The sequence below is a fragment of the Manis pentadactyla genome, chromosome 8 (genome assembly GCF_030020395.1).
Source record: "Manis pentadactyla isolate mManPen7 chromosome 8, mManPen7.hap1, whole genome shotgun sequence".
In the NCBI taxonomy this organism is placed as follows: domain Eukaryota; kingdom Metazoa; phylum Chordata; class Mammalia; order Pholidota; family Manidae; genus Manis; species Manis pentadactyla.
This window is the reverse complement of record NC_080026.1, coordinates 104952451-104966723: the sequence shown is the minus strand read 5'-3', so window position 1 is coordinate 104966723 and position 14273 is coordinate 104952451. Positions and strand designations below refer to the sequence as shown.

General features: G+C 43.6%; 1 protein-coding gene across 5 annotated transcripts in view; it reads left to right on the top strand.

Moving 5' to 3' along the window:
• The first annotated feature begins 887 nt into the window (after positions 1-887).
• The window catches only part of MYOF (myoferlin), a 159909-nt gene continuing 146523 nt past the window's right edge, over positions 888-14273 (top strand). For 2 of the 5 annotated variants that reach the window (XM_036880108.2, XM_036880107.2), the window contains exon 1: positions 890-1181. In XM_036880108.2, the coding sequence (XP_036736003.2) occupies positions 1094-1181 (88 nt within the window). In that variant the 5' untranslated portion in view covers positions 890-1093. Of the gene's footprint in view, positions 1182-14273 lie in introns of all 5 variants that reach the window. The other 3 variants (XM_036880110.2, XM_036880109.2, XR_005023687.2) reach the window with 2 other exon arrangements.

Below are 14273 nucleotides of genomic sequence, written 5' to 3'. Positions count from 1 at the left end.
TGACCTATGTTCATCAGGTCTGCTGGTAGGTGGGTTCAGCCAGAATCACCTTTTTCTCCTGAATTTTCCTTCTAGCAATTTTCCAGCCACTGGGCCTCCACTCTGCTCCTTGGCTATAAACTTCTTGCTCATTCTCTCTTCCGAGTTGAGGCCATGTCTCTTCTCCACTGCAAAATTCCGTGTCAGTGGTGCCTTCGTCTACTGCAATGGTCCGCCTCCCCTTGAACAAAATCTTTCTTAGGGTGCTTTAACAAGTCTCATCGAATTTTTTCTTTCTTTAACAAAGGAAGGGAAAACACTGCTCAGGTTTAGGTGCTGAAAGAGTGGAGAGTAACTTCTCCGTTTTCACTGAAGCTTGTGATGGATAAGGACAGTTTAGGTGTCTCATCTCTTAAGGGGTTTGAAGAAGTCCTATGGTGAATCCTTTTATAAAGCAAAGGATGGGTCTCAGTACACCAATTTTGTAAACTCAGGTTACCGCCTCCGGATCAGGTTTGCTTGAAATAAACCCAGTTATTCCTCTGCCATACAGTAGGGGGCACCCTTTAATTAATTTTTAAAAATGTTCTACAAGTGGTTACAGAGTCAATGTGATCAACAGCATTAGACAAGAAAAGGCAAAAGTAAAATTAAAAAATAAAAAAAGACTAAAGTTTTAAAATTCCACGAAGCTCCGAAAAGAATGAAAGGGGTGGCAGAAACCAAATTAATTTGTCTTCGCGAATTGTTGCTGAAAGGCAGCAGCGTCTTAGTGGTCTCCTGACCTGCCCACATTTATTAGCCCCAAATGCATTTCAGTTTCATTTGTTGCACATAATTATTTTTAGTTGAGGTTGTGTCCTTTTCACTTCCACATTTCTCCAATTCATAAGTGGGTTCTTGCCGCATTGCGGAGCCTCAGGGAGTTTGGGTATCAGTTTACACAGAGCCTTCAGTAAATAATCCGTCAGAGATCCACGCCTTCGCCGTTCCCCGCTCCCTCTCCGCGGAGAAACCCTCCGGCACCTTCTTTCCTGCCGAGGTGCGGCCCGAGCTCCCGCGCGCACGTCTGCTCACTTTCCTCTGCTAACTTGCTTTCTGCCCATGAAGAGCCATGCTTCGAGTGATTGTGGAATCTGCCAGCAATATCCCTAAAACGAAATTTGGGAAACCGGATCCCATTGTTTCTGTTATTTTTAAGGGTAAGGAAAAGTTTTCTTCTTTTTCTCAAGTCTTGTTTTGGAATTTTAAGTTACGTGGGTCACATTCTATCAAAGTTTGAGCTTAGGCGATTTACAAAGCAAACTCCGACATTAGTTGGAATTGGTTACCAGTGCAAGTCAGGGGAGAAGACAGATTTCAGTGGAAGGCTTTTAAAATTTTCCCAGGGTTTTGAGAATCATAAAAGGACCTGGTATTTTAAGTCTAGTAAATGTGATTTCTATAAGCCCGTGGAGGAGGAAATGTATTTTGTTGACCCCCAAATTTCATTGGTTAATGAATGTTGGTTCAGAGTAAGAGTTTCAGGGGTCTTAACATGCATTTTTATTGTGTCTGCCTGTGAGAAATGGGTAAAGGAGCAAACAGCACAATTAAATTGTTCGAGCTACCATTACTCTTAAACAGCCCACTGCTGCTTTTATTGTCACTGGGCTTCTGGGAGGTGGGGTAAAGTTATTATTTCAGATTAGCTTGCTTTCATGGTATTTTGTGCCTCTTTATAATTATTCTTCATCTCTCCAATGTTGACAATTTTTTTGTTTATTTGGTATGTTTTGTAGCTTTTAAATTGCTCATAGAGGAAAGAGCTTGGAACAAAACCAGTCTGTAGTATGGGCCTCTAGTTTGCTCTATCTGAATGACCTTGGTCAAGTGACCTTATTTCTCTGGATGTCAGGTTCCTTTTCTGCAAAATGGGTGAGGAGGGATCATCTTTACAAGGCCTGTAGTATTCCGAAGGTTGTTTTCTATGCCATTTAATTGTGGAGAGGGCTAGGAGTGGTTGGGGTGATGGCACGCTCCCAGGCATTGTAAGTGATTCCAGTTTAGGCTGGAGAGAATGTGTCTACATCTGAGTGTAGGAGCGTTGTCATTTTCTTTTGGTTCAAGGTCATTGGTAAGATTGCCAGCTCACATCTAGGCAGGAGGGATGAGGGTGGGAGGGGCGGGCAGAGAGATCAGAGCCCTGATGGGCACATGGTTCGTGACCACACCTTGGCGCATTTCTCTCTTCCTCCTGAAGCTACTTCTCCCTTCCTGTTTCTGGTTTATCTGCATTTTTCTCTTTTCTTTTGTCTGTTTTACCTCCCTGTTTCTCTTTTCAAAACATCTCTGTATGAGGATGAGCAAGAAAATTAAAGAAATGAAACCCAAAGCTATCAAATGACTTTTAGTTAAAAAAAAAAAAGATTTGGAGGGAAAGGTCTTCTTCAAGGACAATGTGGTTTGAGAATCAGTGCTCACTTACATGTATTAATTACGTTTTTATTTTCCTTAAGGCAATTGCATAATGGGGACAGAACGTGAAAAGTGTGTATCCTTCACCATTGATATGTAAAGACCTGAGAAATATATTGGGTTCAACCTGGTGATGTCATTACCCAAGGTGCTTCCTGGTATGGAGTCAGGACGTAGAATGTGGAGAGTAAAATGTGGTACCAAAGAAAGCCCCTGTATTTACTAAAATGTGTAAATTTTTGCCATTTGAGTACACAAGACAGCAAGGTCAGGGCAATAAGCAATTCTTTGCAAACTCTGAGATGATGATAAGACTGTCCGAGTGCTGGGCACGTTAATGGCGATGCCTGTAGTGACGCTGTGAGACGCTGTTAGACTGTAGCTGCACTGCTGTCGGGAATGTGCTGCCCTGCCAATCAACTGGTTAAAGTGGACCTTGGTTTTTTATGTCCAAACCCCTTCCGAGGCTGACTACCAAACTTCTCAGGATTTGGTGTGAACCAGGAGGATCTAGGGGTTACTGGGGTCCCTGTTGTACAGACGTCCTTGATATCTAGCAGAGCAGGAGTAGACCGCAAAAACCACGCAGCCCGTCTGATGTTTCCCATCCTCAGCACGCACCACGTTCTGTCGGGGCAGCGCCGAACGCTAAGGCCCGAGAGCCTGCAGGCCAGAGACGCCTTCTCCGAGTTCCCTACAAACAGCCAGACTGAGAAGCTGCAGTTAGCTGCGATTAGATTAGTCGGAGCTCTGAGACCTCTCTCAACTCTATAGACAGTGATTCCTCCAAACATGACAGGTTTTTAAAAAAACTTTTTAAAATAATATAATATTTAAAACATTCTTTTAAGAAAAAGGTAATGCCTGTAAAAACAAAACAAACTAGGAATCCAAAAGAGATTATACAACAGAAAAGTGAAAATTCTCATCACACCCCTCCTATTCTTTCTCTCTTTCCACTCTTCCTACCTAGTGGTAGCCACCCTAAACAGTTTGATATGAATTCCTCCTTACTTTCTGCTATAGACATGTAAGTCCAGTTGTTCCGTTAGCAACAGTGCTGTGCTGCAGGAACTTAGTGCATATCTTGTGAATTTGTTTCTACAGGACAGATTCCCTGGTCTTTGTGTATTTTGTGGGGCTTTTCCCCCTCCCTTTGTCTTTTCTTTTAAAAATAGTTTTGCTGGATATTGCCATGGATTTTCATTTTCCCTTTGGCTCATCTCTTGCTCTGTGTCAAATCTTTTGAAAAGATTGGTTGAGAGGAAATTATCTTGCCTCCTTTTATATTGCTGTGCTTTTATATTGTGGCAACATTGCGTTCATGTGAAACATGACTCCTAGGAAACATTAATTGTTGCAACTTTAGCAGTTTTCTCATTCTGTCCTTAGAATATTGTCCACTCCATCAGCCAGCATTTTCTCTCACTTTCAGGCATGTGCAGATCTTTGCCTTGTGGAATGGCCACTGCAGTTGTCCAGATAGTCTGTCCAGATAGTCACCAAATACTTGTAATGCTATTACATATTTTTCCAGATACCTGTTACTGCATTTGGAATGAAGTCCTTGATATTTCTAAGATCTCACTCCAATAAGCTTGTCTTTGTAGTCTTGAACAAACCACTTGATCTCTCTGAGAATCCTTTTTTTCTTCTACTCCTGAAAAATGGGGCTATAATAGCTTATTTGAAAGGAAGTAGATTTGTGGAGATTCCCAAAAGCTGTGATTTATGCAATAGAGAATATCCTGCTTTTAGCAAAAAGTACTTGGCTACTTGAAAATTTACTGTTCAGTTAAAAAAAAATCTTTTAAATAAGTGCAAAGCGATGAGATTCCATTTAAAAATGGTGAAGTATGTGAGAGATCTAATATGGCTCATTCACTGTCATCTGTGTAGGCACCTAGTGAAGGGCTCACTTGATGACTTGGTTTACCCAAAGTACACCACAGGACTAGTCAAGAAGATTCCCGACGGTCAGCTAACAATCATGCAATATGGGTATTACCATGGAACCATTGTTTTATATTTATAAAACACTCAGGAAGGCAAAAGTGTTTAAGCTACTGAGTCATTCCTGTCACTTCCGGAGTATGGGGCTTGGAGACTCACCACCTAAGGAAAGTGGCCCCACCCTGTCGAAGCATGGGTACTCTCAAAGGCACTCTTCCCATAGGCACATTTTACAGGCTGTTATCTACAAAGCCACATTTGCCTTTTAAACATCAGTTAAGGTGGCTTGTTTTCCTTCCTGTCCTCCCTCAAGGTGTGCGCAGGTGCTGGTATTTCTCTGGTTTGGATTTACTACTGAGTTGCTCCATTCTCATTCAGTCCCTCAGAGGATTTTTATATCCTCTGCAACATCTAGCACATCACTGATGTTGAATACATAGTTTAAATGTTGACCATGAGGCAAGAGCTGGCAGGAGATTTGAGACATCTTACTGCAATTAAGTCACTGATTCTAGGTTCCCAAAGGGACCCTTAAAAGTCTGCCAGTCTCCCTTCTCTCAGGAAGAATTATACTGAATATTCTCTCAGGTGCTTTGTGGATGAGGCTTGGCATCTCACACCTTCCTGAACACTGAGCATAACAAATTCCCAGCACCTGCTACCCAGAGACAGATTGGTGCCCTAGTACTTTTTACATTCTTGATTCTGGCAAGGAAATTGTGAAGCTGCCAGTGTTAACAATTCAAAATGAAATACCCAGTGGTCTAATAATACACAATGAGTGTGCCATGAAGGCAAAAGTCACCTTCCCTGCTGTGTTTTTTCTAATAACACCTCTTTTGTTGAGTAGGGGTGTGATTTGAGTGGGTCTGAGCAGTTTTCACTTAAGACAGCTGCTTGGAAATCTGGCACCTTGAGCCTCTTCACCTAACTTGGCATTAGTCATGGGTCCAGGATGCAAAGGCCCCAGGTTTTAGGGCCACAGAGTCCTTACTGAGAATCCCAATTCTTACTCCTTACTTCCTGTGTGCTCACGAGCAAATCAATTCAAATCTTCAGCTTCAGTGTTCTTAATAACACTTCCTACCTTGCAGGGTTGTTTGAGGGTTAAATGAATTGCACATGGGAATGCCTAAATTTCCTTCCCAGTTTGATGACATTTACTTCTGTTTTTGATGATGCCCTACAATGTACCAGACAGTATGTCAGTAATTAAGTCTAGGAAAATATACATAGCATGGTTTGGTCTTCTAGGCCTAGGAAACCAACTAGTTAGGACATAAGAATGAGATACTAACCAGAGTAAACATACAAAATTACAAGGCAAGAGCAGATAGAAGAGTGAAACGCGTTGTGGGGAAGGCGTCACTTGGTTTGGTCTTAAAAGATGAGTGGAAATAATGAGAAGACATTCCAGGCTTTGGAACAACACAGAAAGGCCAGGGAGCTGTGGGTCTGTGTGGTGAGGTTCACAGAGGAATAATCTGGCATGATTAGGGAATGCACTTTTCTCATAAACCAGCTGGGAAGGATAGATTACTATTAGTCAGGGAGACTAATTAGAGGGTTTACTGGTTGAGGCAGATGCTTTCCAGATCACTGTGAGGTCATTCCAGGGCTAGAATGAGAAGGAAGATACTAGTAAGAAAGAGTCTAAGGAAGCAGCCCAACTGAATTAAATTAACAGGAAGACCTCACTGGGCAGGTTAATTGGGCCATACTTCCTCACACTTTCCTGAAAGTGTGAAATGGGATGTCAGACCACCTAACTCCCAGCCTGAGTGGTCACCCTGTGGGTGAGTATAGCCTGGTGGGGTAGCTCTGCAAGAGGCCAGCTTGAGGGCATTAGCTACCCAAGACAGGGCAGGGAGGCCACTAGGAGACAGAAGAAGGGCATAGAAATAGAAAGTGATATGAAAGAAAAATGTTGCTGTTTTTTCGAAGGTCAAATGGGAAGCATTTCTTTAACGAGGCTGAACTGTGGTCTCATTCACATAAGGTCCTTCTCTCCCTTCCCAGTTGTCCCACCTGAAGGGTAAGGTGTCATGGGCAGGAATTGTTGAATTACAAGGAACACAGACCCCCAGAATGTGTATCTCTTTTGCATCATTGTAATGTTGAAAAATTGTAAGTTGAATCATCATAAGTCAGGGACCCCCTGGAATTGTACGGCAGCTGCTCATTTCGTCGCCTTTTATGCTGCACTCCTTCTGCTGCTGCAGCACACGTGGAACCCTGGGGGACATCCGAGGGGTGGCAGCCTGGGCCTAGATGGATAAATGGGACACATTGTTGGCTGTGGTGCACAAGCAGCTTGCAGAGCCCATGTCTGATTCATCTGTGAGAGCACATTGTAGCTTCTACACAGTGCACATAGTAGGTTCTTTGTTTTTTTAGTTATTGTCAAATAAACATAGCACGAAACTTACCATTTTAACCACTTTTAAGTGTACAGTTCAGTGGTGTTAACTACGTTTACATTGTTGTGCTACCATTACCTCCTTCCTTCTCTAGAACATTTTTATCTTCCCAAACAGGAACTCTTTATCCACTAAATAATCATTCCCATCTCCTCTCCCCCAGCCCCTGGCAACTACCATTCTACCCTCTGGCTCTATGAATCTGACTACTCCAGGTACCTCATGTAGTTGACTTATTTCATTTAGTGTGATGTCCTCAAGGATCATCTGTGTTGCAGCTTGTGTCAGACGTTTCTTCCTTTTTAAGGCTGAGTGATATGCCATGGTATGTATATACCATGTTTTGTGCATCCAGTCATCCACCGATGGTCACTGGGTTGCTTCACATTTTGGTATTGTGGATAATGTTGCTATGAACATGAGTGTAAAAATACTGTTTGAGTCCATGCTTTCAATTCTTTAGGGTATATACCCAGAAAGGGAATCACTGGATCAAGTGGTAATTTTATGTTTAGTTGTTTGAGATACCACCACACCACTTGTCCTAGTAGCGGCACTATTTTAATAACATTCCCCCCAGCAGTGCACAAGGGTTCTGATTTCTCCCATCCTCACCAACACTTGTTATTTGCAGGTTCTTCTATATATTTTCTTATGCTAGTCATCCTAATGGGTGTAGACATAGCAGATCTTTAGCAACTCTCTGTTGACTTGGCTTTTCAGCTCACACTTACCTCGTTAACTCAGAGCGAGGATAACTGCACGGTAGTCTGCAGCCTCCATGGTCAGCAGCAGGGTAGCCTGGTGGGGCCTCCGCAGAAGCCTAAGAGAGCCTGATGGCCTCTGGCCCTGTGCTGTCAGTGTGGCCGGGGTCATGCTGAGAGCAATAGCAGAGATGAAGGCAAGTGGGAAATAGCCTTGGTCCCCTGCAGTGCCAGGTCTTCCTGTTGGTTGGGGCTCCCCTGGGAGTATTGGAGCCAGGGGTCACCATGCTCCTCCCAGCAGTACATCCTGTAGCCCTAGATCAGGGTCTCCTTGTACCTGTCTCTTTTAACATCTTTTACTCCTTCATGGCCCTTGTGAGAACATACAGTTATATATTTGCTGTTTTTTTTAATTTCCATTTGCCTCCATCAGACAGTAAGCTTCATGAAGGCAGGAACTCTGCCTCTTTCCTGGCACATAGCTCAGTGCTTGGCACATAACAGATGACCAGTAAGTAGTTATTGATTCTGGCTCCTCCCTTCATTCAAGTCAGGACCTCAGAGACCAGACAGACTAGATGGGACCAAATGGGACCAGATTCCTCTGCCCACAACTATAAAAGTGATGTTGAATATTTAGGACTTGAGAGTTTTCACAGGCTGGTTAGGATCCAGTAAGCTGCATCTTAGAGGAAGCTAGAAGGCAGGGGAGCCTCAGCCAGCTCTGGCCTTAACATTAAGGCTTTGGTCTTATTAATTGCAAGAACTTTCTCTGAATCTCAGTTTTCTCAGCTGTGAAGTGGGTACGAGACCTGCCTCTGAAGGTTGTAGAAGGCAAATGAGATAATGTATTTACCACGCCTCACCTCTTGAAGTCAGGCCCTTTTTTGCATGCTGCAAAGTGAAAAATTCGTGGGCTAGGTTAGGGACTAAAGAAATAAGAAGTTTCAAATCAAATGAGGACAGTTAATACTGAAACTTTATGCTCTCTTTTTACAAGGTTAAGTGACAAATCTAGAAAAGAAGTCTAGATTGGGTTTACATTTTGTCAAAACAGTGAGTCAGTTTGGTGAAAGTAAGACGGACCGTTTTACTAATTTTCTTTACTTTATTCAGCAATCATTGGTTTATGTGCCTACTGCGTGCTTGGTTATTTAGAGCAGAACTATCTAATAAAACAATCTATGATGCTAGAGATGTTGAAGATCTGCCTTGCCTATTATGGTAGCCACTAGCCATATGTGGATACTGATCGCTGAAATGTGGTCAGTGTGACTTGAGGAATTGAATTTTTAAGATTATTTAACTTTGATTAGTTAAAATGTACATAACCACATGTGACTAATGACCAGGTGGGGCAGCACAGATAGTGGTTGCTCTCACTCACTATTACCCAGCATCTCCAAACCTCAGTTGTCTCATCTGCAAAATGGAGAGGATATAGTCCCTGCCTCAGAGCGTAGTTGTGAAGATTAGCATGAGCACAATGAAAGCACACAGAAAGTGCTTGAAGTGTTGGCTGCTACTTAGGGCTTCTGGAGATCGTGGCATGGACGGAGAGCCTGAATACCAGCCACTGCCTATACCACCACCACCATCTATTGAATTCTTACACTATATGCCCATACGTGTGTGTATTAATCTTATTTCATCCTCATGTACTTTTAGAAAGTAAGTATTGTTATCATCTTCATTTTACCCATGGGGAAAGTGAGTCAGGGGCAGGTCAGGACTCAACTCAGGGCTGAGAGCCGTGTGTATTCCCTGAGGTCCTCATTGATGAAGAGATAATACACAACTTGTGCCGAAAACAACCAAGTTAAATTATGAATGCTTCCTCCCCACTCTGAACTGACTGAGTTGCTCAGCGTGTTGGAACTAGTCTGAAAGAGGACATGTACCAAGAACAAAAGAACTTAAAAAAAAAATAAAGAAACCTACCCTCCACGGTGAGTTTCCACAGATAATGGAGGCCTTTATGACATGCTGTGTGTGACTAAGAAGCTCAGAGCTGACATAGTTTAGCAGTGAATCAGTTCCTCTTCTAATCAAGTTGGAGCCATTTTATTATGGAGACTAAAACTCTAATGTATGACATGTAAAGTATTAAAAACCTAATGTTGGAAAGGCAGGATGAATCTCCACTTCACCTCACCCTGGTTCTCTGGTTTATTACCTTTAGCATCTTTACATCCCAATAGCACACTTAGAAAAAAAAAAAATCCATTCCCTTATCTCTCTCATTCCTAAAAAATAAACTCTCTTTTTGCTTACCTCTCTTCACTGTCAGAATTCACTGCCTGGACAGTCCCTGTCTCCCTCCTTCCTCTCTTGCACTGCTCCTTCCTACTGCTTCTCTAACAGGAATTCATTACTGATCAAGAGTGCACTCTGCCAGGCTGTGTGCTCAGCACTGCTGGTCAGATGCGGACCAAGCCAGACTCCGCCCCTGCCAGCATGCGGTTTATGTGTAAATCCAGTGGGAGTTCCTTGAATTCAGAGTTCAGTGAGTTTAAACTCCCTGAAAAAAGGTATTATATTGATGATGAGAGCTTACTCACTGTTAAACACTGCACTAAGTGAGTCACATATATTTATTCACCTGATTTTCACCAAAAAATGAATTCCCTCATTTTACAGCTGTAGAGACCTGTAAAGTCTTGGGGAGGGTGCGTGGCCATGTTCAAGGTCCCACCTGAGGTTCAGGCAGGCGCGGAGCTGGGACACACCCCCACTGCTGAGGCTGTAACACCCCTGTGTCATGAGGCTGGGTCTTGGCCGAGTCTACATCCGGCCCACCCTGGAGTAATGTGCATGGGCTCAGATCCCTTCAGTTGACATCCAGGCTCTATCTCCTACCCGCTGTATTTTCTTGGTAGGAAATTCAGGTCTGGGGCATTTGGTTAGAGTAATGCCAGGACTGGGGCAGTGGTGCCTTTGGGCCAGACCCCACTGGGGCTCCAGTGCCCTGCGGGTGGTCCGGGGGGCTCTGAGTGCATTACAATGACTGAGTGTGTCATGGCTTGAGGAAGGGGCCTCTCCCGGGCGCTTTTGGTGTAGAAAGCCCTTCCCTGGGCTTGATCACAGTCATTCTTCACAGCAACCCTAGCAGGTATTCAGGGTGCATATTGTTTATACTCATTTTTCAGATGCAGAAATGAGAGGCCAAGAACCAGCAAATGCTGGGCAGCCAGGAGGAGGCCAGAAAAGATTAGAACCCTGATCCTGAGAATATCAGTCCCATGTACTTTCTCACTGCTGTGTGGGTATCTGGCTTTCTTTGTGTCTGGCATCTCTTGCTTAAGTCTGCCTTCCTTCTGCATCCCACTAACAAGCAGCAATCCACCAACACTCCTGATTCCCAGCTCTGCCTCAGACCTGGAGCAACTGACCAGCCTAGCTCATGAAAGAGCCCAGGGGTCAAAGCCATCTGCAGTATAGGGATGAAGGCTGAGGACAGTGGTTTAAAACTGCTGGGAATGGCAAAAATCCCATATAAAGAGATTATTAATGATGGGACCCGAGGATCTGAGGCTGAGCATAATTCAGCTAGAAGTTTGTTACCTTGGAAAGATATGATCAAATTATCAAGATTTTGCCTCAGTGCATTGTTCTTTTTCTGTGACTTTTTTTCTGATACTATTTCTTGAAGTCAAGAGAAGGCAGAGGAACTGGATCCTCTCTCTGTTGTCTGATGGAGGTAGTTTATGATTCTGTTTCTGATCCATTACTTAGATGTGTCCCCTGTGCCCTAGACATTCTCAGGTTTTCTTGTTTGACCCTCAGTGTAACCATGCGAGGTGACCTTTTTCATCCTCTCAACAGGATACCAGGCCTTAAGAGGCCCTTTTGAAGCTCTAGGAACTGTATCTTCTCAAACTGGGTTCAAAGTGAATTTGCTGAGTACCAGCCTTCATTCATTTGCTAGCAAATTATGTCACAGAAACATACCAGTCTTAGGCAGAAGAGGTTAAGAGGCTTAGGAGCCAGAACACCTGCATTCAAATTCTGGCTTTGTTTCTTAATAGCAGGTGACCCTAGACAGCTACTTAAATTGATTGTGCTTCAAAGTAAGGATGATAATAGTAATAGGTAACATATACAATGGCCTTGAAAAGTGCCTGACATATTATACACCCTGTATAAAGTAACTATTACTCCTGGGCATTAGGTACCAATATTTGTTAACAAAGAAATCTAGACTGGGAGTTGGAGTAAGTGGCCCAAAGTCATGGGGTCCGTGGTGGTGGTGAAGAGCACAGGTTTGCAAACAAGGCAGACATGGAGCTGCATCTCAGCTCTGCCACATACTGGCTCTGGGATCTCGGACAAGTCTGTTGAACCTCAGTTTCCTCACCTGTAAAGCGGGAATACTAATACCTACCTCATAAGGATTAGATGTGAATGTGTTTATAGTGCCTGGCAAAGGGTGAAGGCTCACGTGCAAAATGAATGGGTGAACCAGAGGCACATGGGTCAATTCCCATGAAGGCAGCCAATCCAGGTGCCTGGCCGACCTGGGCTACTACCTCGGTCTCCAGCTGGGTGGTTGGCAGAGCTGGGGTGTGACCACTCCCCTGGGTCAGCTTGTAGGGGTCGTTCAAATCGAATGGGCTTCATCACAGTTCCCTTGAAGGATATGGTTTTGATTCAAGAGCTTGTATGCCTGAAAGGGCATCTCAAGAGGCCAGAGGGGTGCTGGGTGTTGAGAACAGAGCAGTAACCTGCCTGCCTTTTGTGTGGGCGTTCCTGTTTATCAGCCTTATCAGTGACTGTTTCAGAAAGTTACAGACAGCCTCACTTTGTATCTCAGCTGTCACTTGGCCAAAATACCTTTCCCCTAGAACTCGTTTGACAACATCTCCTAGAGCAGTAAGGCAGCCAGGGTTGGAAAGCAAAAAGCCAGATATTTTTTTGCCAGGCCCACCTGGATTGGGCCATATGTCTCCATGCTCCCCCCAGGTCCCTGTAAGTCCTGAGGGCTGATGAGTCTCCTTCTGGCCCTTCCAAGAGCCTTCTCTGTCCCCTGGTTACTGTGAAAATTGTCTCAGAGGCTGGTGGATGCCAAGAGGAGCTGTCACTCCCTACCTGCCAGCTGCCCTGGGTGGGCCACAGAGGTCTAGAGTGGAGCCATGTGACAGAATTGCTCCACCAGGGCTGTGTCTAGTGTACCTGGTCACTTCCTCTGGTCACTGGGCTGCTGGCCAGGTGCCATAATAAGTTCCTGTTGGTTAGTGCTTACTCTGTGCTGGGCCCTGTGCTGAGCACTATGTATGTATTCATTCTCTCAATCATTAAAGCAGCCCTAGTAATAATACTTATATGAGCTTATGAAGTCCAATTAATGTAAAACATGGAGAAATTATTATGTGGTAAGCATTCTGGGAAGAATAACAATATTTATAAAATACAGATACAGTCTTAGCCTTCAAGGAGTCACTATTTGGTCTTAAACCTCCACCTCCAACTTTGGAAACTGCTCTGTGTCTGTGTGCCAGAATATGAATCCCAACTCTACCACTCACTGGCTGCGTGTCCTCTGATAAATTGCTTAACTTCTCTGTGTCTTGGTTTATTCCTTTATAACTGGGAGTGATCATAATAAAATTTACCTCTTAATGTTGTTGTGAAATTAAATGAGGTACTCCATGGAAAGCACTATGAAAAGTGACCAGTTCAGAGCCCTTAACAACTGTTAGCCATGCATGGATGGGCTTCACAGGGCCTGAAATTCTATGCCAAATAGTTAGTGACTCTGTGTATGTGTGTGACTGTTTCTCAAACAAAGGGACAATGACTTGGGGGACCCAGAAAAGATGAAGCACTTCTGAATAGGAGGTCAAGTTTAGATGCATGGCTGGATCTACTTTGCCCACCAAAAAGTTGCATTCCTTAGGGAAGCCTTGTAAATAGCATTCCCACTTCTCCTGGGGCCATTTCAGTATGACAGCCATCTGACCAGTTTTTCCTTGAGGGGACTTCATCAAATGCATGTACCTGGAGGAAAACTTAAAAGTCACCTAGTCTAAATTCACCTGTTTATTCATGAGAAATTTTGAGCTTGGTGGTTGAAACTGACATCTCCCAGAGATATAAGAAATGGAGAAGTCACTGATTTGCAAGTCAGTCAGAGGACCTGGGCCAACACCTCTCCTTTTCCTGGCAAGATTGTTAGGATCGGTGAGATGGTGTGTTTTGGGAAGTGTTTAAAATGTGTTAGCATTTGAGGTGTTATTAGTTTTAGGAGTACCTGGTGTTATTTGTTGTATTAGGGTTCTCCAGAGAAACAAAACCAATAGGATATAAGTATGGTATGTGTGTGTATGCACACACACATATATATACAAAGATAATTATTGTAAGAGGTTGGCTCATGCAATTCTGGCAAGTCTGAAACTTTATGGGGCAGACTTACAGCCTGGAAATTCAGGTATGAGTTGATGTTACAGTCCTGAGTCCAGAAATTTATAGGCCAGCAGGCTGGAAACTTGGGCAGGATTTCTGTGTTATGGTCTTGAGGCAGAATTCCAGGGCTTAAGAAACCAGTTTTATTCTTAAGGGCTTCAGCTGTTTGGATGAAGCCCATCTACATTATGAAGAGTGATCTGCTTTACTTAAAGTCAGTTGATTGTAAACATTAAGCATATCTACAAAATACTTACACAGCAACATCTGGACTAGTGTTTGACCCAACAAATGGCACCAGAGCCTAGCCAAGTTGATGCATAAAATTAACCATCACACTGGTTCTCTCAGCAAA